Here is a 21776-nt window from a genome sequence, read left to right on the forward strand (position 1 = left end):
GGGCCGGTGCCGTCGTGGCCGTGGCCACGCTGCGCTCGGAAGCGGGATCCGGAGCGGCCGGTGCCGTCATGGCCATGGCCAGCGCAGGCTGGGAGCAGGGCGAGGAGCTGGAGCCGCTCAGTGCCCACCCGCCCCCAGGGAAGGAATCAAAACGCGGGCTTCRATGAGCGCTCCGGCTGTGTCACAGAAGTGGAATTTTGTCCTGTAATGAGCTGCTGATTCTTCTTTAAGCGCATCTGAACATATCTACAAACAGGCAAAGCCAATGCCCGAAAGGCTTGTGCAGGGAGGGTGCGGAGCAGAGGGAAAGGCTGGATGCTCGGAGCATCCAGCAGGGATGCTCAGCAGGCCGCGTGCTTCAGAATCATCTTTTAATAAATTATTTTTTTAAAATCTCTGAAATTCCAGTGTCTTTTAATGTTATGCGTGTACATGTATTTTTGGCTTTTCCTTCAGCAGTGAGGCTGGAGGACACAACGTGGCACTTAGGGGACACCAAGTACTAGGGCTTTATCTTAAACGTGGAAGTTGCACGGACGTAGCCGGGACTGGTGGGGCTGAAGAGGAGCTGCTGTCCCGTGAGGACACCTGTTACTGCTTTTAGGCTGTTTCAATGGTTGTGGTTGCACTTGTGAATTTGCTGGTGCAATCCGAAGCAGCATCACGCAGGGCGAGATGGAATTGGGCTGCGGGACCTTTCCAGGGGTTACATGAGGAGGGGTCAGCAGCACCCGGCTCCCTCCGTGCGCGCCGCGCTGGGGAAGGGCGCCCGGGAGGAGCCGGCGGCCCCGGCCCGCAGGAGGCGCTCGGGCCAGCGCCCTCAGGCTCCTGGAGAGCCCGTGCCCGCGTCCCCRCTTGCTCCTGCCTGGAACGGGAGCGAGCTCCCGACTCCCCGCTCTGGCCTGCGCTGCTTTCCCAGGAGCCCTAAGCCGAGGGCCGTGTGTGTTTTGTGCTGAGGTGACCTTCCCAGGGCTGATGTAAGAACTGCAGGGGGTGACGTCGTGCSCTCCAACCGGTAAGTCCTGTCTTTTTGAGGAGTCTTTGGTCCTTGTTTTTCCTTCTCCCATCTCTGCCCTTCTGGGCAGGTGGCTCCCTCCCCACATCCCTACCTGAGCAGGAGGTATCAGATACGTCCTGTGATGAAGCTGGTCAAAGAAAAAAGAGCTTCTTTATCACAAGTGATTTTGGCCCTGGATCTTTTCTGTGGCTGAAGCCCGTTGGTTCCTCCTTCCCTGCTGCCTCCCGGGGATGCTCCGTGTCCTGCTGCTCCGCACGGTGCTGGTGGCCGCTGCCTTCGGTCCCGTCCTGCCTGCGCGAGCCGCGGCGGCTCCCGTGTTCACCCGCGTCCCCCGTCCCTGCCCGTGGCCCCCGCAGCGGTGCCCTGGGACCGGCGCTGCCTGCAGGAGGTTTGGGGGCCGCRGGGCCCTGGGGCCGGCGGAGCGGAGGGACGCGCGTCCCCTGCGGCCACCGCGTCGCTGCCCAACTGCTGCTCCCAGCGCAGCGCTTCCCACCAGGAGCTCACGGCGCGGTTCACGGTTGCAGGATCTCCCAGGGACTCAAAGTGCCGACGACACCRTGCAGGCTGCGGGCGCGTCCATGCCAGGAGCTGGATTTCCATTTCTGAACAGGGGGTTGTTCTGTCCCGCCGTGCTCGGCTGGTAGCTCCGCGGAGCTGAGGGGGAGGCTGGAGGCAGCGGGAGGCCCGGGAGGGCCTTAGCTCAGGGCTGTGTGGGGGGGTGGTGGCCACCGAGCCAGTCGGGACGGCCCGAGCGGTGCCGCTGCCCGCAGCAGAGGTCGGGCGCCCTGGAGGCTGCTGGGTCCCCAAGCTGCGCTGAGGAACTGCAGCAAGCTCCAAAACTGCAATAAAGGGAGAGGTCAAAATTCGGGCTAAGGACCCTCAGGAGCTTCTGCTCACATCTCTCGGATGCAGCAGGGCGGCCGGCCCTGCCGCAGGCAAGGGGAAGGGGAGGCCACGGCAGGCGCCTGTCACCTGCTGGTGGCCTCCAGCCTCTGGGGACTGCAGAGCCCCGGCACTCGCCCAAGGGAAAAGCGCCCGGGACCGGGGTCTCTTGTGGGACACATCCCTGCAGGAGGTGCCCCCGGCTGGGGGCTGCAGGAGCCGCTTGTCGATGTACAAGTTGTAGCTGCCCCGCTGCTCCCGGCCTGGCGGAGGAGCCGCTGCCATAGAGGCCGCTCCTCAGAGGCGAGAGCTGCTCCCCACGTGCCCAGCCCCTCATCCCTGTCCCCAGGCAGCCTGGGAGGGCCTGGCCTCGCCAAGGACAAGGAGACTTCCTCCTGTAATGGTTTTAGTGGCCTTTTCTACCATCCTTTCCCTTGTGCTGCCCAGTGGCCCTGGTGAGAGCTGTGGGGAGGCTGCTGATGACGAAGGGTGACTGGGGCCGTGAGGAGCTGCCCAGGCTGAGGAGGAGGAGGAAGGTCCTGCCCTGGACCCTGGGAAGGGTCTGACCCTGCAGGTCCTGCAGAAGCCGGGTTGGCCCTGGCTGCTCGTGCATGGGGGACCATCACCGAGATGGGGTCTGTGGTGGGGGGCAAAGTGGTGTTGTGAGTTTTGGTTTGGTTTTGGTGGGGGTGGGAAATAATTTTCCTTGGATTTTACTTGTCCCTGGGGAGGGGAGGAGTTATTTTTGTTCAAATAAAGCAAACATCTTGTCCCAGCTTTGCTAAAAACAGCTCGTGCCCTTTCCCCGCCGCGCCGAGGCTGCGGTGGCGCCTGCAGCCCCGCGTGACGCCGGGAAGCGGCTCCGGGSCCGGGAACGCGCGGGGGCGGCAGCAGCCGGGAACCTGCAGCGCCCCCGTCCACAGCAGCGCGGGGACGTCCCCAGCCCTGCAGCCTCCCATAGAACAGGAAGCAAGAAGAGAAATGCGTTTTATTGCAGGTCAAAGTCAGTGGGGACCGCGTGGGTCTGTAGAGCCACGCGCAGCCCCGAGGCTCCTGCACCCTCCTCCTGGTGCTYCGTGGGTGCCACTCAGCAGCAGTGGGCGATGGGCTCCATGTTGAGGAAGCGGACGTGCATCTTGGTCTCGATGTCGATGCCCCTCCAAATCTGCTGGGGGACGCGGCAGCTCCGCATGATGCCCCCAGCTCGGGCACAGGGAGCAGCGGAGCTGGGACAGGGGCACCACGGCCCCGGCAGAACCAACCTTCAGGAAGTCATCRAAGGTGATGCCCTCGTACACCTGGTTTGGCTCCTGAGTGCGGCGAGAGAGCGTGAGGCCGGGCGGGCAGGGACATCCCGGTGACAGGGCTGCTCCCGCCASACTACGGCACCTGGAGCCCAGCATTGGGAGCCCAGCACGCGGACCCCAACACCTAGATCCCAGTATTGGGAGCCTGGCCAGTGCCACCACCCTGAGGAGGCCCCAAGCTGGGGTGGGGTCCCTATGCAGAGCCTCCCAGCCTCAGATCTATACAGTCATATGTATATGGAGGACCAATAGTGCCCATGCCCTACGGCAAACGAAGGACCCGGCACCCACCATTTGCCCCACGCAGATGCTGGCCGCCTCCAGCATGGCCCCGTCGGCAATGGACCTGGCCGCCCCCTTCTCCAGGTGTGGGTTGCCTGACAGCAGCTCCTCGACCACCTGCAGGCGGCAGGAGGTCGTCAGGGCCRGGCCAGCCGCACGGCGGCGCCGGGGTGGGCCGTGCAGTACCTTGCGGTACTCCTGCAGCGTGATGATGCCGTCGTGGTCCGAGTCGTACATGTGGAAGAGAACTGGGGAGCGAGAGCAGCGGGTCAGCCCCTTCCTGGCCACAGCCGCTGCCGGAGCCGGGCCGGGGCTGCCTCACATTTGAGCTTGTTGGTGCGGAAGCGCTGGAGCTGCTCCTCGTCCATGTCGGGCTCGATGGGCCTGAAGTAGGACATGATGGTGAGGAAGTCCTCGAAGTTGATCTCATCCGCCAGCCCGTCCTCTTCCTGCCGCAGGTTCCTGCCGGGAGGGAGCAGTGACAGGCGGTGGCCGCCGAGCACCCGCCTTGGTGACGCAGCCGCAGGCGGGCGCCCTGCTCCTCCCCAGCGCCCCCTCGGCACCGCGTGGCCCGAGGCTGCGCCCTGCCCCACGGCTCCTCACCGCCTGTCGAAGAAGGCCTGGACAATCTTGCAGCGGATGGGGTTGAACTCCAGGTCGGGGACGCTGTCAAAGTGCTCCTTGCTGCCAGCGAAGCAGAGGGGACCAAGTGTGAGGGGGCGCTGGGCACYGTCCCCTGCGGGGTGTCCCGTGGGGAGGTGATCTCGGGGGCCAGACCCGGCCCTGCTTCGTGGGAGCCGCCGGGCACCGCCAGCCTCTCCGCAGCCCCTGCAGCGCTCACCGCAGGGTCGGCTTGTCGTTGCTGAGCTGCTTGAAGCGCCGGTGCAGGTGCTCGATCTGGTCCGACGTGACTGGCGGGGAGAGAAGAGCTCTGAGGGGCCCCAGGCAGCGCCCGGAGCTCCGGGCTTTCCCCATGGCTCCCCATGGCAGCTTGGCCCCGGTGCTGGCGCTGAGCCTGGCAGCAGCTCATCACACACATGGATGTGAGGGCCGCCCCCCGCAGCGGTGCTGCTGCTCGGCCAGCGCATGGGGACCTCTGCTGGCCCTGGGGGGACACTCCTGGGCTCGTGACTGTCCCCGTGGGGTGAACGCAAACTTTCTGCTTAAATTTTCAATTCAAGTTTGTTGACTTTTTCTCCAGACATGGTGGAGAGACCCTAATGGGACTTCCCTTTTGTGGCTTCCTTGGGCCTCGTCTCGATGGCGTTTGGAGAGTTCCCTCCTTTGGGAACCCGCCAGCCGAGGGGCTCCCTCGGGATGCGGGGGTTGCACCAGCCAAGCAGGGACACGGGGGGCAGCGAAGGCCCGGGGGCAGCTCTGCCCATGGGGTGGTCGGGGGCTCAGGCCTGGGCCAGGAGGAGGAGGAGGAGGAGGAGGAAGGCACGGGAGGCGCAGGGGCGGCAGGGCCCCGGCGGGCGCTCCTGGCTCCCTCCCCACTGATGCTCCCGACTCCCGCGGGTCTCCCTCGCGGGAGCGCCCGGCTCCGCGCGGGGCTGGTGGCTGCGTCCACTGCTGCGATGAGCGGCGCCGGCCTCTGCGCGGCGGCAGCGGCGCCCCCCGCGCCCCCCCGCGCCGCGCGGCCCGGCCAAGGTCGCGGCGCCCGCTACTCACAGCCCGTCTTGTCGGCGAGCGCCCGCATCTCGGCGGGCAGCGAGTGCGCGGAGCCCATCCCGGCCCGCGCCCCACCGGCACCGGCACCGGGCCCCGCGCCCCGCCGCTCCGCGCGCCGCCGCCGCCGCTTTTAAGGGCGGGCGCGGCCAAGGGGGGGGCGGCCGCGCTGCGGCTTCGCCGCTGCCGCGCCGCCGTTAGGTTCCAGAGTCAACGGCCTCCCGCGGCCGGGCGCTGCGGCAGGGCCCGGCGCCCCCCCCGCCCCGGCCCGTGCGGCTCCCGCCGGGCATCGCCGCGCGCGGCCGCCCGCGGGGACCGGGCTGGGGACGGGGGGGCTGCAGGGACACGGGCCGCCCCCCGGCTCCTCCCCCGGGGCCGGAGCCGCCGCGAAGGGGCCGGGCGGGAGCGGCAGCCCCGGGCAGGGGGAGCAGCGCGCGGGACCCCCGCGCTGCGGCGGCTGCCGCCCCCTTCCCTCCCCGCCGCTTCCCGCTCCCCGGCTCCCCCGTCCCGCCCGCCGCGCGGCCGGCACCCACGGGCTGCCCCACGGGCCCCACGGGGCTCCTGGCAGGAAGGTCCTTCCGTGGGGGGGCGGTCAGGCAGCACCGGCGGCAACAGCAGCACCTGCCCCGGGATAACCACAGCCCTGCTGCCAAGGAACACAACACACACTGATGTATGTGCACATATGTATATGTGTGTGTATATATAYATAATCTTTAGCAGATGYACAGTCCTGCTGCCCCGACGTTGCTCCCGGCCACAAGGAGCCCTCAGGCTGTGAGCGACGCTGCTGCCGCAGCAGCCGCGGGGCGCAGAGGGACAGCAGGGGCAGCGGGAGCGGCTTCCCCTGCCCCGCCAGCCCCGGGCCGCGGCTCCTGACGGGAGGCTGCGGTTCGGGAAGCTCCGCACRCCTGGCGATAGGGGATCCCAGCTCCACGCAGGCACAGGGGCCTGCGCCAGGGGCCTGCTCTTCCCCCTAGAGCCACCGGTGGTGATGCCCACCAAACCCTCCCGTCACCCCTCAGTGAGGAGCGGGGGACCCGGCCCTGGACACGGGGCCGCTCCGCTGGCATCACGGCTGCACCGGGGCAGAGTGCTGAGCTCCGCGCGGCACCAGGGAGGAGGGCGAGAGGCTGCGGCAGAGGAGGCCGGTCCCGCTTCCTCCGGGCCTCCTTCCTGGCCAGGAGCGGCAGCAGCAGCTCGGGGGCGGCTCCAGGATCCCCCTCTCCTTACGGGGCACAGGGCCTGCTCTCAAGTGCATGAAACACTGGAGTCCAAAACCCGGTGGTGGAGAAACGCTGCCCAACTCCTCCCCCGGTCCCTGCCCTGGCCCCTGGCACGGGAGTGGCTCCTCCTGCGGATGACTCAAACGTCCTTGTGTGCTCGGGAGCACGATGAGGTCATGAGAGGGCCCCTGTGGCAGAGGGGAACGCGCAGCCTCACGGAGGTCACACAGACACACAGTGAGGGCCATCAAAGCCGAGCCCTGCTCCTCTGCGTCCAGCCTCTGCCCCGAGCATCAGCACTGTGATCCAGCAGCCCCATTCCCTACCTTACCTCCCAACTAGGAATAATTTGGAAATTGCTTCAAGAGTCTACTCCAGTCCTTGAAACAAGACGGATGGATTCTGTTTGAGACTTTGCCCAGTATTTCCCTACCGTGCTTTCACTTGGATCCACTCTACCTCTGCAGGGAAAGAAACAAAATTAAAATAGTAATTAAAAATAAATCTAGCTCCCCCTCCTTGCGCTCCCAAATTCATTTCAGTGTGGACTTCTTCAAAGGCACCCCTTGTAGCACAGCCACCTGCACTACTTCTGCGTTTCCTGGAGCACCAGGATTCCCGCAGGCCACCGCTGTGGCTCAGGCAAACCCGGGTTTATTCCTCCTGTTCCAGCAGGGCCGCGTGTTCCAGAGGGATGGCACACGGAGCAGGCTCTCTCCAAAGGAGGGTTCGGACTCCACAGGGCCACGTGTGCAGGGCTGTGAGGAGCCAAGAGCAGCCCCGGAGCTGCCGGGCTCGGGGCCTCGCGGCCACCTCCGGCACGGGCACCACGGACCTGCTGCGCGGGACCTGCAGGCCTCGCTTCGGGAACCGGTCTGCTGGGTCTGCGCACGCACGGAACGGGTCTGCGCCCCATCCTGGCCCAGTTTAGAGGAAATCCCTCCAGATCCCACTGGCCTTCATGTGCCCCGGGCTGCCAGGGCTCTTCCGTGTGCGGTCTGCAGCACGTGCCCAGCTGGCACTGGAGTCCATTCTCTTTTGGCAAAACAGAAGACAGCCTCAAGCTGCAGGCTTGAGAACCTCCTGCACGGCTGGTTTGACTCCTTCCAAGGCTGGGCAGTGTCCTGGCACAGCCACGATCCAAGGAATATCTATTGATCAGGGACTACAGCGACCAGGGGCGCGCCACGGGTCAGACTGTCCCCCCAGCACTGACCTCGGAGCTTCCACAAACCTCTGCAGCGCCGTTCGGAGGGGCCTGGGAGCATCTGCGGCTCCCGCCTCACACGGACACTGCYGGAGCAGACCGAAGAACAAGGGTCAGAACGTGGCTGGGTGCATTTAGCAGACACAGGAAAGGGCAGCTCTTGTGATGAGGGATGTATGGACCATCCATCACCTGCATTTCAGCATTACCACTGCCGAGGGAGTCCTGCTGTTGCTGTTCTGTTGCTGGGACACTTGCCAGGGCCCATGAGGACATTCAGAGCCAGGACGGCAGCTCTGTGAACAGTCAGACTACGGAGAAGCAAGATTTGAGCAAAAATGCAGACTGGAGAAGACAACAGTGAAACTTTAAGAGATTTTAAGAATGAAATGTCAGAATGACCACTGGTGTGAGATACACAAGAAATGAGCACTGCAAGGACAAGCAACTTCCTTCTCGGAAAGAGAGGCTTCCTCCTTATTCTGCAGCAGGGATCTCACTGCATTGACAGTCCAGGCAAGACRACCACAGGGCAAAAAGTACGTGCAAATCTTTCCTAAGGGACGACGTGCTTGACTGTCCCTGCAAGTCCCTTGCCCTGGGCTCAGCTACCAGCACGTCCTTGCGCCTCCGGGCCGGCGCGGGCGCAGGGAAGATGCGGCGGCCCTGTCCTCGAGGGGCAGCGCCGCTCTCAGCACGTCAGGCCTAAGGACGGTGCCCGCGCCTGCCTTGCCGAGAGGACGGAGCTACATTCCAGCTGCTTCTGCTCTCACAGTGTCTTTTTCACTCACTCCTTGCCTGAACTGTAGATCTTCTGAACTGTGGCACGTGTGAGCTCCAAGTCCTCTGGGTACCGAATTTCTAGCTCGGTATTTGGTAGGTAGTGAATGCCGGTAAACTCGGAAAAGTAACGGCCGATGTCAGGATGAGGGATCTCCCGAGGCTCAGAGATATATTCCAGTTTCTCTGTCAGGAAAGCAAAGAGAAGAGTTATCACTACACGAAATGCTCTGCTGCAAGAGAGTAAGTCCTGTGCTCCGCAAGCCTTTATGTCTCAGAGCTCCAGAAACGGTCTCAGTGGGGACACGGCCCGACGCTCCTGTCACTCCCAGCTGGGATAAGCTGCAGCGTTGAGCTCAGACCCCCAAATCCTACTGGGGATTAATTCCAAGCAGAGACCTTTCTCAAATGCTCCAAGGAGCAGCCGACTGCACAATGCTGTCCTCCTTCCAGCCACCAGCATGGATTTCAACCGTATCTCACACAGACAAATTAACATCTCTAATCCCCAACTTCTCCCAGTAAGAAAAAGTCCTTAAGAAGAGCAGGTTGATGCTTTCCCAGAGCAGTCCACCTCCTCCTCTGCACAAGAAAGCTATCAACTGATTAAGTGTAGTAGTTAAACAATGCTTAAAAGAACAGCACTGAAAGCAAAGGTGACCGAGGAGCAAGCCACAAGCGCAGGTGCTCTGCAGCAGGCCCAACATGATGTCATTTTTTCCAGCGCGCTGCCAGCGATGCAAACACCCAAACCTGCCAAAGGCAGAGCCCGACTTATCCACAAGGCAGGCGCAGGGACGAGGGGAACCCGGAGAGCGGGATTCAAGGTGAAAGGAGGCGAAAGGAATCGAGGTGCCGGCAGGGAGCGGGCAGGGCAGCCCGCGGAGGCRCTCGGAGCACCGACACGAGGCGCGGGCTCCGCGCGCCCCGGCAGCCCTTGCACAACACCGCCTTCCTGCAGCGGGCGCGGAGCGGGTTGTGCTGCGGGAAGCGGCACGGAAACGGTGCCGAGCTGTGGCCAGAGCAGCAAACGACACGGGCGGACACGGAGGGAGCCAAGAAACAGCCTGGGGAGCTGGTGTTGAACCTCAGGTATTTGGCCTGGGCTGGCACAGCACAGCAAGGGCAGGAGAGGCCGGGGCGGCACCAAATTCACTGCACAGGACACGTGTTTTGGGATTAGCCGCAGCTCAACCTATGAATTGACAGGAAAGACTCAACCCGAAGCACAGTTGCTCGGCATTACTTCTGAGCTGGTTAGCTAAAACTGCATGTGGATTAAAGATTCTTCCAGTAAAAAATAACATTCCCTCTCTGAAGTCTGTCACAAAGCACACAATTCCCAAATGGCCTGGGTAGGTATTTAGGAGAAGATACTTAACAGATAGGCAGGGAGGTTTCAGTAAGCACAGATAAAACCCTTATTTTTTCCACAAGAAATATCAAAACTCACGGAATACCGCAGAGATGGCAGTGCCAGCCTAAAAACATGGCTAAAACATGCAGTACTCTGGAATCAGCCAGCATTGCATTTGCTTGGAAACAATTGGGGCTTAAAGCAAAAAAAATACTGGAAGAAATCAGAACAGATGACTCAGTCGCAGAAGCACTTGTTGAAAATCATCCAATTAGTTTTCCCTGCAGTGCACGTTCTAACAACTCCGCTGCACGCGAGAGTTGTTGTGCACGAGCGTGCACAGCTAGAGGCAGCGAGCAACAAGGCTGAGCTGCAAATGTTCTGTGGCCCCACACCATCTTTTTAGACTCTCTAGCGAAAGAACTGAAATGTGTGGTTGTTTTTTTTTCTTTTTCTTTTTCTATCAGCATTTCCTGCTCAAAAGTTTCTGCATTTTCTCTCAGAAGGGCATGGCCCAGCTGTGCAGCTGCCCTGCTGCTGGTGACAGCTTTTTCCACAGAGAGCAGCAAGGGGGAGACAGAAACGCTCTGCTCAGGATGGCCGTTYTTTTCATTTCTTTTTAAACAGTGTGTTGCTTCAAAAACGGGCAATAGAGATTTCCTCACTCTTGGCATTTGTGACGAGACCTTTATTTTTGTCCCATTCTTTCTAGAGATGGCACTGACAGCCCCGCTGCTCTCTCGGATGTCTCATGGTGCAAGCCCTGACAAGGGAAGGCCACACGCTCCCTCACCAGATACTGTTCTGAAGTTCTGCCCGAAGCACAACTACAATTTCAGAGAAGTTTTGCAGAGCTCGCCGAAGCTGAACGAGGGCTTTTAAAAGCAGAAATCGTGCTCTAGATATGACTGGCTTTTATGGCATAGACTATGCATTTCTACAGGAAGAGAGAATACACCAAAGTGGTCCTTAACTTTCCTTCCCAGCAGTAATCATCTCCTCCAGAGCAAACAAAACAGCCATTAGTTCAAGACCATTTTCCCTTCTGTCTCAAGATAACCTTAACTTGCAGCTTATGCTTCAAACTTAGCAGAGGTGATCATTTAAGCATCCCTGCCAGGGCACATCCCCATCCACTAACACAACTCAAACACTCGTCACCACAAAGCAAGCAAACCTCCTCCTCCTCCTCCTGTATTTCTGAGCAGACTGGCTAACTCAGGAGACTCCTTTGCTCACCTTGAGCAGCGTATCTGCAAGAGCCATCTTCCACCAGCACGTTGTAGAAAGGCTGGTGAGGGCCATGTGGAAGGCTGTGGACATTCATGTTTCGGATCCATTCATGTCCCATCATGCAGGTGGGATCCCAGCCATAGATCACACAGTTATAGCCATATCTAATTAAAAAAAAAAAAAGGTACAACACAAAGACCATGTGAAAACATCAGAGCCACCTCTTTTCCTCCGAGACACACAGCACAAACAGGCTAGAAGCCTCTTGGGAGCCTCGTCACAAGATGGAGCAGGGATAAAGCAGCGTAAGAGAAGTGTGGGTTTCTCTCTGTGTGCCTTGGGGATAGGTGTGAATGGCTAAGCTGGGTAAACAGAACAAAGAGCTGAGGTCAAAAGAAGACTAGATCTGAGGCTGGGATATCAGCAACCAGGAGAGCAGAAAACAAAGAGGGAGGGAACAAACCTTTCTTTCACGTTGTGCAAGTACTTTTGCTCCCCTGACAAAGCCGTGGCAACCCCAGTATCGAACTCCCAAACACAAAGCCAGCATCACTTTCAGAATATTTCTGTGATTAATTGTGAGGTATCACGACYGCCACTGCTGACACCCTACAATGTGCTCCAGATGGTCTCGCTGAGTCAGAGCGGAGGCCAAGGCACCACGGTGCTGGCACGTCATTCCTGCAGAGCAGGACAGGCAGGAGCACCAAGGCTCTGTGCAATGGGGGAAGAAGATGGTAATAAAACCGGAGGGAAAGATTCATGAGCTCCCTTAGGAGTCTTACTACAGCTCCTGAAGTCGCTTCCCTTCCACCAGGCCTCTAGAAGCCACAGCAGTTCATTAACTGATTACTGATGCTTTCTGGGAGCTTTGTGCTGTGGAGCTTCTACTTACGTGATATACGATGGCTCAGATGAGTCACCTCACAAACCTCTCCACAAGCAAACAGCGGCGAATGTGCTCAATCTCTCAAGAGACAGAGAGATCTGCTCCCATTTTTCTAAGTGATATTCAACACAGATGCATGTGCCTGGCATTTTCTTTTCCAGATATCTTTGTGCCAGATAAAATCGTGTTTCGTTAGTGTGAGAACAACCACTTTGCACTTGTTACAGTGCAGCCTGCTAGCACAGGGGAGGTCTGGAAGAGCTCACCTCTTGTGCTTCATAATCAGCCCAACAGAAAAGCAGACTTCTTTGTGCTTCTCCTCYGCTCGGTGCTTCACCTCGGGGCCCACCTCCTCCTTCCGCCGCTCAATGTGCTCCAGGGTGTGCTGGACTAAGTATCGAGCGGTCCCGTGTTGGGATGGGTCCAAAGCCTGAATGTGCTGCAAGATGTCCAGAACCTTCAGCAACCAGAACGAGATGACAGATTCAGAACAAGTCTGTGCACTTACAAGCACATACAGATATGCTTGAAGTTAGTTGGGTCTAAGTGCCCAGGCCTAGAGGTCTGGCACATGCGAGCTCTCCACACAGGACTGTGGATCTTGGCTCGGGCTACACTGTCGSAAGGAGTTCTTCACACTTGCTCATCCTGAAGCAGCTATAGACGGTTCTCTTTTTCAATCTGGAAGCTCCCTGCTTCCCAGGAAGGTCACTGTTGAGCCAAACAACTCCCCAAAACTAAAGCCACACAAAGTAATCRTGTCACATTCTGCCACTACAAGGCATAAAGAGATCATTTCAAGGCTCCCGAGATGRCAAGAGCTATTGCAAGGCTCCCAAATTGCTCTCATGAAACAACTTCAGATAATTTTGTTCTTTCTGAGGACAAACAATTCAGTTTAAAAAATTTCCTTAACATTTCTGGGAGAGAGTGGCAGAACAAGAAAAGCAGCAGCAAAGGAGAGGGAAGTGCAAATAAACCAGCTGGTCTGTGAAACAAAGAATGAGAGACTGAAGTCACTTGTCTCAAGAACACCAACTTTTAAGCATTCACATAGCACCAAACCAGTAGAACCAGAACACTGGGCTACCAACACCCTCTGGCACAGTGTCAGAGCACCAGGGCATGGGAGCTGCTGTAAGGGACAGGCAGCCTCCGCTTTAGGAAAAAAAAAAAAAAAAAAAAGGTGTTTTCCCAGAATGATTGCTGATTATGTAGCTAAGGCCTTCAAGAACAGCTCTGGTCCTGTTTGTAGAAGGTAATTTCTTATGAATTTTCCAGGAAGGCAATTGCTCTTTTTGCATGAGCACAGCAAGAGTTCTACCATTACTATAATTCATCCGTAAACCACCTAGAATGCTCTTGTATCTCACGGCTTCAGCTTGAGGTCCACGGCAGCAGCTTCCACATAAACTGTCAGACCCTAACAGTAAATCCTAACTTATGACTCAGACTCTAGGCTGTTCTCAAGTCTCTCCTAGTGCAAGCAAGAATCATCCTCTTTCCCCGCTTCACAGAGTAGAAATCGATTCTCTGAAGTGTGATAACTCATTCTATTGCATTTATTACAGAAATAACTTGTGGCAGACTATAACGTAAGCTGATGTAGTCCAAAAATCAATAACTAGTGTTAACAGCGCTTAGCCTATCAGAAAAACACACAACCAATGGCTGAGGTACCTTTTCCGGCCAGATTCCCAGGTGGAAGTATAATCTTGCCTGGAGCATTAGATGCTGCACATTGTCGGGATACATGGCCAGGTACAGATCCAATGAGTCTCTCAGGAGCTGATAAGACTGATCAGTGCTTTCTCTGCAAGCAAAACAGAAACTCAATTTAAGGCTAGCTCCCCAACCCTTATGCTTAGTACTCAAGCATACAGAGAGAGCCACCAAAATGATGCTGTACAGTATGCACATCTGACAGGAGTGACTCCAGGGATGACTATTGCTCATCACCGGAAGAAATGCCACAGTTGCTAGCTTGAACCCACTCTCCCACTCCTCTACTTGGTCAGATAACCCTATGGAGAGACTTCTCTCTCCAAGTCTTACGTTCATTTTCTTTCAAACTTTGCTTCCTTCCCCACTTTGCTTAACTACAACTGAAATAAGTATTTTACTCTGCAATTTCAGCCTAGAACTACCTCGAAGAGTGATGAAGAGGTGCATTTGGAAAAAACAAATCAACAAAAATCCCACCACCACCCTCCCAACAAAAATGACAAACAACCAACAATGGTCCCTTTGAAATGGTTCGTGTGAGCACACAGGTTGTCTACCTGATCATAACGAAGGTCTCTGCACTCAAGAGAACACGCGATGGTCCTTTACAGTTCTTAACAACTTCTTGCACAGAGAAAGTCGTCTGTTTACTTTTCTCAAAGGAAACTGTTTTTACTAAATATTGTTACTTCCTCACAATACCGCTGCAGGTGAGAGACTATTTGGCATGACTGATATTATTAAAGCCCTCAAATAGTGTTAAAAACAGCACTAGCTTTGCAGAGAGTGTATTTTGGGTTCCTTTTCACAGACTTTCTGGGCCAGATGCTCCTCAGTTGCAACTCACCGCTTCCCAAGGTTTAAGAGATTGCCCACCATCCGCTGCAAGACCTCCTTTGAAGTCACCACTCCATAGAACTCCTCTGTCACGTGGTGGCCGATGAGGTACTCGCACTCCTTCACTGTCAGCTGCTTCCCTTTGCCAAAGGCATCGATGTAGGTGTAGTCAAAAATATCTGTGCTCCTAACAAAACATCGAGGAAGTGACACTGTGATGAGAGGGGGCTCTCAGGAAAGCAGGATTCTCTATTTCTGCTCTTGGGAAAACACACAGCAATTATATGGACTTTTTCACTCCATGCCAGTTCTCCAAATGTTTGCAGGCTCGCTGTATTTATTGCTACATAAAATTATGAAGATGGATTGCAGTCCACGTCTATGGTATCTGAAACACAGCCTCAAAAGGGGCAGACATAGGCAAAAATCATTGTTCCAAATTAGACTGATGTCATTGCAAAATACAGATCTCTGAATTAAACTGAGACCAGATCAGAGATTTCATGCACTGATTCAGAGGATTAAATGAGCACACAGCACAGCAGCAATGATCTCTAACAAATGTACTGTATAAAAGCTTCAGTGAAATCAGCATCTTTTTTCTCTCAGTTCTTCATAATTTTATTATGTAGGAGAAACATTGCCACATGATTACTGTTCTTTTCTACTGAGAAAATGTTACAGTTCGTTAAGAGCAGGGGTGAGTTCTGAGAGAACTTCTTTAGAGGTTTGCTCTTTTCCCCAGCACCGCTATAACTGCATATTGAAAATAATTAAGCATTCTGGCAGAGGTACCAAGCTGTAAATGATTTCTGGACTTCATTAGYGTGGACACAACTTGTGAAATTTAGTGGATCACTTACCCTTCCTTCCCTTGACACCAGCGCAGCAGAAAATGGCTGGGGAAATTGACTGGTTCAAGTTTGACTCCCAGCTGCCTGGCAATTGATAAATAAAGCACAGACAAACTGATGGGAATTCCTGTCCTGCGAATCAAAACCTGGGGCGAAATTCAGAAAAAAAAAAAAAAATCACAAAAAAGCAAGGTTTTATTTTACAAATACAGAACATGAAAACACAAAGATTGACAGAACATGCATTAATTGATGAAGTCATATTGAGTTTAGAGCAAGTTATTCCCTTGAGAGAACTCCTTGCCTGACTACATTTACACATAAAGTCGCCAACAATCAAATGCCTGAGGGTTGCAGTCTGTTAGTGTTATCCCAACACACACATACCTGGTGAATGTATGAATTCAGGGAGTTATAGTAATCCAGCTCATTTCCTTTGTATTTAAGCTGCTCATACAGGACACAATTCATAGCATCAAGCACCTGCCGCTGAAGCTCCACTTCTGGAACCAAGAGCTCTTCTAAAAAAGACACACAGAGCGATAAAGACYGAGACAACTAGCGTATTAAACCCTCCTGATTCACTAAGGCTCATACCAGGAATCCCAGGGACTGAGGTACATCTTCACTGCTCAACAGTCCCAGGTAGGCCACCCCAGACATCCACAGATGCAGCCAGGCATCTGTTCTCTCCTTGAAGGAGAGCAAACATAGAGAATGTTTTTGCAAAGCAAGGACCAAGAGCCTTTCTGACCTTCAGAGATCTTAATGCACACATCTTTTCTACTGCTGTTAACTTCCTAACACTTGCGAAAAAGAAGATGTTGCCCCACAGCCCTGTTTTCTCTGGTTACGCATCAGGATTGCTTAAGACTTCGGGGGCAAAGGAAAATTGCYCCAAAGTTTTTGTCTGTCATCAAAGAGATGTACATACAGCGCCGATGTACTAAGTTCKGCAGCTGAACAGATGCTTGTTACCTGCACAACAGTTAAGCAAGTGTCAGATTGCTTTTGCAAGGTGCTTAGGGACAATAATTATTTTGCTAATAGACAAGCTGTATCACCTCGCCTGCCTATGCCCAGAGCCCCATGGAAGGCTCYGCACCAACGTGCAGCTTTCCGTACAGTACCTGCCTTGGAAGCCAGGCTAGGGTGCCTGGGATTTTTTGTCCGCAGGACTTGGCGCACTTGGTCTGCGATATCCTCGACCTGCGCCTGGACACCCCTTAAGCAGATGTCTGAGAGAGGGTTACAGTATTGGTCAATCAAAACGGCACCTGGAAAAAAAAGCAAACTSCATAAGAAAGATGACTTCAAGTCTTTCTCTGCTTAGCTTTTACGTACCCTAAATTGCAGCTCTGTGGCAAAGAACACCGAGTGAATGCTGCAGAACACAGCAGTTTTCCACTTTAGTTTGCATATTTTGTGGATGATAAACCCAACATGCAAAAGCAAATAACCTCCAACTAAAACACAGCAATTTCACTTCGGAAAGCATTTGTTTTGCCTCAAGGCTCCCGATGTTACACGTGTAACCTCCTGTTCCTCTGACCACCTCAGTAGTCCCGTCTGCACTRTCTTGAAAGGAAAAGCAAGAGAGTTGCACTTCAACTGGCCCAGTAAAACAGCGACACAGAAAGCTGTCMTTGTGTTCCTCATGGTTTTTCTACCAGAAAAAAAACACTCACCCTCTAAAAATGATTGTTGATCAGTAGGACGCTGAAGATACTCCTTCAGATTTTTTAATATATTTTGTTGCCGCAGGAAGTATAGGATTTTCTTTGCATAGTACTTCCAGGTGAGACCTTTCCTGCATATTTAAGTACAAAAAGTATTGCCACAAATGAGCACTTTAAGGGTGAATATTTGGTTTAACTTTTCYAGTTAATACAAGTGTATAATTTAGACTACTGTTTTTCTAAATAAGACTGACTACTATGTTAAGAGCTAACACATTGTTAAAATAAACATACCCTAARATATCTACAAAATACTGCTCCTGCCATCTCCAGTTTTCATCCTCTCACTAATACAACTCCTTGAGAAGAAACAGTCTCATGGGAGATAGCACAGATCCCGGTTGAACTAGCTCAGGAGGATCTGATTAAAATGCCATATTTTATTCATAAAACATTATCTTCTGTCTGACTCTGGATCACTTCTGAATACAGTTTGAAAATATTCTCTCACAGTTAAATCAATGAGGGGCATGAACATAGATCCAATGCYATTCAAAACAAGAGAAAAAATCCCCAGATCAGAAATCCTGCTCTTCTGAAAAGCCATTAAAAGATCAACAGTTGCTTGCAGATCATGCAGTCCAAAACCCAAGAGCTGATAATTAACAGGCAATGGCAGAGAGGCCAAGAAGCAGGTGTAGAGCTGCTCGCCACCCAGGCAACGTTTCACGAGATCACCTGAAATATGACAGACCAACCCAGAGCACTTCAATCTGGACAATTCCTGGCGCTTAGTAATGAGTTATCCCATGCCTCACAGAACACTTTTGCACCAGATAGTTGGAAAGGCACAAAAATGGGAGAATTACACAGGTTCCTAGGCACCACTATTGCCATGTCTTTAAAAGAAGTCCAATTTACTTCTTCAGAGACATCCCTCTTTCCCTGCCTGCCTTTCATCTGCTCCAGACTGCAGGTCAGATCAGTCTTCTCCATCCTGCTAGACAGGAAAACAATCAAATCTCATAACACTTTATGCTCTTCCAATAAACTGGGATGCTCAATTGGGACAACTGCTTTATTCGGATACCTTCCAGGGAAATGATTTAGCCTAATGCTCCTGAATGGCAATGACTACAGCCTAATCAGGGTGTAATTAGCATCAATTCTGCTTTATGGGGAGGCATTTGGCTAGTGCAAAGGCTCAAAAGCTTTTTAACCAGTTGTCAAACGAGAGATGTTTAATCCCAGTTTAAATAGAGAATTCACAAAATGGATGTGAAAAACACAAAAATGAGATGATTGTCATTCCAGTTGATGTCTTTTCAGGCTCTACTAACAGCCCCTTTAATCAAGGCTATTACACTCTATTAAGAGCAATCTATTGCTGCTTCATATCACAGTGAAAGCAGCCTGGTTTGCATGCTACCAACAGGAAAAARTAAGCCTTCAAATGAACCCATGACTTACATTGCTCATGGTTAACTATGGTAAAAAAACAAGGCAGAGGAGAACCAGAAATTTTATTTACCTGCTTGGCATTACATCCGAGTAATTTATGGCAGTGCAAATTTTGCAGTGGCTCAACTAAACTCGCTTGTTTATTTTGTGATAAAAATTGTACCAACTTATTTCAGCTAAGAAAAGCAAGAGGAGAAGAAAAACTAAACGGGCTGGGATACAGGGATTTGTGACAGCAATTCTGACTGAAGGATTCCTGCTCTCTCTCTCCTGTGCTGCAGCCAGTCACCTCTTCAGTTACGCCAATACGACTGTTTCTGGGAACATGCTGTAAATCAGTTCCACTAACTGATGTGAGTAAAACRTAACAAAMCAAACAAACAAAAAGGCAATCAACAAATCCCTCATCCCAGGAGTTCCTTAGGACACTGCAGAGAAGAGGGCACATGGAACATGTGCTGAGAGACGAGAAAGGAGCAAGGAAACAAGAAAGCAGAAGATGGCAACGTAAAGCTAGAGAATCGTCTTCTTGTAGACAATTTCACATGGTTTCATCTGGGAATTCTGAGTCTGTTCTGAAACCAAACACAAAGCAAAACCTCTGAGCCACAGGAAGCTTGGGTATATTGTTTGTAAGAATGACAAAAAAAATCTTAGAAGTTGAAGCCACGTATGCACCACAGCAGATTTTTCCTTCAACTTGACAGAGGAAGGAAATCCCTTCTACTATAAAATCTCACTTTTTCTTACCGTCCTTCCATGTTGAGGATACACATCAGCTCATCCTCAAAGAAATGACTTGGACACCCAAGAGACTCAATGTCACTGAATCCATCACAGGGGACCTGCCAAATCACACACGGAGTTACATGTAGCAAAAAAAGGTTCTTCTTTAAATAACAATTTTATTAAAATTATCAAAATCMATTTTCTATGACATTTAAATACATATACATAAAATAATATATATTAATAATAATAATATATAATAATAATAATATATATATATTTTATATATGTGTGTGTGTGTGTATATATATATATATATTTTTATATATATATATATATATATATATATATATATATAAAAAGAATGATCTTCAGAATATCCAGTTCAACATGGGCTCTAACCCGTGAATTTATCTCAAGGATTCTTTGAGAGACCCAGCAGCAGCCTCCAACAACATGAGGGAGCTGCCACAGCAGTCAGTGCTCCCACAGAGGTGCTTGGGTCGGCTCAGGAGTGCTGGCTCCTGCACAGGCTGCACTGAACCTGAACGCAATTTTAAGGTAGAATCAACTTTTGCCTGCAGGCAACTGAACCTCTAGAACCCTCCCTGGTTTTGCAGCTTGCTACTGGAGGGAGTCCCTAATTGACCCACATTGTACAGCTACCTAAAAGCACAACTTGGCAAACAGAAGTAACAGTTGTCTTAGAGACAAAATAAGAGGTGAAATTTTCACCTTTTTTACACTGAATGCAAAAATATCTTGGTGTCGTGCTTAGGTAAAGAATTTAAACAACACAGTTTCCTCTTCAGTGCAATTATTGTGCCTTGCTTCTATTTTGACAAGTCACAGCAGAGCAAGCCCTTGCACAAAGTCCACAGTAAGATAAACTGATGGGCTGCGGATGCAAAAACAAATTTCAGAGCTTGCTGGGTTCTTAGTGCCAGGTCTGAACATGAGGCAATGGGCAAAGGGCTTCACATACACCCGAGATTGCCAATAACAGCTGAACGCTACATGCAGAGCGTGGTTTGGGCTCTGCATAGCTTCCACCTTGGAGTTTGGACTTTCCTTCATTGTGGCTGACAGYCTAGCATTCTCACTAAGGACTTTCTGATGGAATAGCTGAAAACATGGGGAGGGGAGGGGAAAAAAAAAAAAAACAGACCCACTATAAAAAGTGCTTAACACAAATAGCTACAGTATCACAAACATATAAAGAAAATTCTTACGTGTTCAGAAAAGAACCTTTTGGAGAACGAAGCTACAATTCTCTGGGCTTCTAATCCAGCGTTGTGCCGCGCTTTGTATTCTTCAAGCCAGCTAACACCRTCTGTTTGGGTATAGTACTTCAGTAAGGATGGCCACCTGTACGGCGAAGTACAAAGGAACAGGGTCATTAGTTAACGCTTCAACACCAYGGAGAACATCCAGAATTGCAAAACATTCCCTATGGATTTTTAACATGGTTAAAAAAACATGTGACTTGAGTAGCTAAGACAGTGTACACTTTGTAATGCAGTTTAATAAACTAATCCAAAGACGGACTCAAACATCAAAGCTTAAATCTAACTTGATCTCATCTGAATATTTCTGGGTATTTAAAAAAATAATCTCTTGTGCTGCTTGTCAACAGCAAACAYTAACAGGAAACCTCTGAAAGATTCATTTTCCAGGCCTTTCAAAGAATAAATATCCTATGCACTTTGGGGATTTCCTCTGAAGCTTCATAAAAATAAACACAGACATCATGTCTATAAAAAAGATGCAGTTTCATAAGAGTAACAATTAAAATAAAATAAAATAAAATAAAATAAAATAAAATAAAATAAAATGGATTGCCAAAAGATGGATTGCCTTTAAGCTAACTTGTCATCTACCAGAGTGAGAATTCATTGTCCTAAGCTCTTCCTACTACATTACGGGTCTAATTAAAAGGCTGCACAAAATAGATCTCCCTCTAATGTGCCTGCTGGTGGCAACATCTACTGCACAAAAACAGAATTCTGAAATCGAATCATGGCAGCTAGTGTTTCTGCAGCTCATTTGTAGTGTATGATACCAGAAAAGCCTCTCTCAAACAAGAAAGCTGTGCTTGCTGCTCGGAGCCTGGAAGTCCAACTGCTGGAGCGGATTTTACAGCTTAATTCAGTAGCGCTTCAAGGCGGGGGAACTGGAAACCTGTTTTCAGAAGGGCTTGGGTGCTATCAGTAGCAGCACCCTTCCTAATAACGCGGCATCGCCATTGCAGGTGTTCCTGCAAGAAACACACTACRTAACAGCTAATGATAATAGCCAAGATAATGACGAGGAGGCATCGGGCCGCATCCATGCGCGCACGGGAGATGTTCCCTGAACGGTGGCGGACGCAAACGCCCCGCACTCGCGGTTACATAACGATGCCAGGAACCAAGCGCACACGCCGCGCTGCGCAGCGGGGCCTCCCCGGGGCCGGGAGACGCGGCCGCCCTGCAGCCACAGCCACAAACCCGGATTTCAGGGCAGGAACCACCTCCCGGCTCAACCGCCCCGGGAACGCCCGGAGAGGACAGGCCGCTGCTGAGCCTGGAGCCCGGGCAGCGCTGCCCGGTCACTGCCCGGGCTGCCGCCGCCGCGCCAGGACGGCGCCGTGTCCCCGCCGG

The 21776-nt window shown here is 52.7% G+C and overlaps 2 protein-coding genes across 3 annotated transcripts; both read right to left on the minus strand.

Annotated features, from left to right (window-relative positions):
• Nucleotides 1-2874: 2874 nt before the first annotated feature.
• Nucleotides 2875-5218, minus strand: TESC (tescalcin). 2 transcript variants are annotated; one of them, XM_026042889.1, is made up of 8 exons: nt 5161-5218; nt 4331-4400; nt 4093-4173; nt 3812-3951; nt 3676-3737; nt 3499-3606; nt 3163-3210; nt 2924-3065 (listed from the first exon to the last, which is right to left on the minus strand). In XM_026042889.1, the coding sequence occupies exons 1-8, from the start codon at nt 5216-5218 to the stop codon at nt 2988-2990; spliced, it is 645 nt and encodes a 214-aa protein (XP_025898674.1). In that variant the 3' UTR covers nt 2924-2987. The 2 variants fall into 2 exon arrangements, with proteins under 2 accessions (XP_025898673.1, XP_025898674.1); XM_026042888.1 differs by having other exon boundaries at nt 2875-3210.
• Nucleotides 5219-8207: 2989 nt separating this feature from the next.
• On the minus strand, nt 8208-20886 carry FBXO21 (F-box protein 21). Its single transcript, XM_026042892.1, has 12 exons — nt 20882-20886; nt 20367-20502; nt 19156-19250; nt 16954-17075; nt 16396-16542; nt 15653-15786; nt 15275-15411; nt 14422-14598; nt 13530-13662; nt 12116-12306; nt 10967-11124; nt 8208-8556 (listed from the first exon to the last, which is right to left on the minus strand). Exons 1-12 carry the CDS (start codon nt 20884-20886, stop codon nt 8378-8380), a joined length of 1614 nt encoding a protein of 537 aa, XP_025898677.1. The 3' UTR covers nt 8208-8377.
• Between the last annotated feature and the right edge of the window lie 890 nt (nt 20887-21776).

The sequence above is a fragment of the Nothoprocta perdicaria genome, unplaced genomic scaffold (genome assembly GCF_003342845.1).
Source record: "Nothoprocta perdicaria isolate Ctin4 unplaced genomic scaffold, notPer1 scaffold_317, whole genome shotgun sequence".
In the NCBI taxonomy this organism is placed as follows: Eukaryota; Metazoa; Chordata; class Aves; order Tinamiformes; family Tinamidae; genus Nothoprocta; species Nothoprocta perdicaria.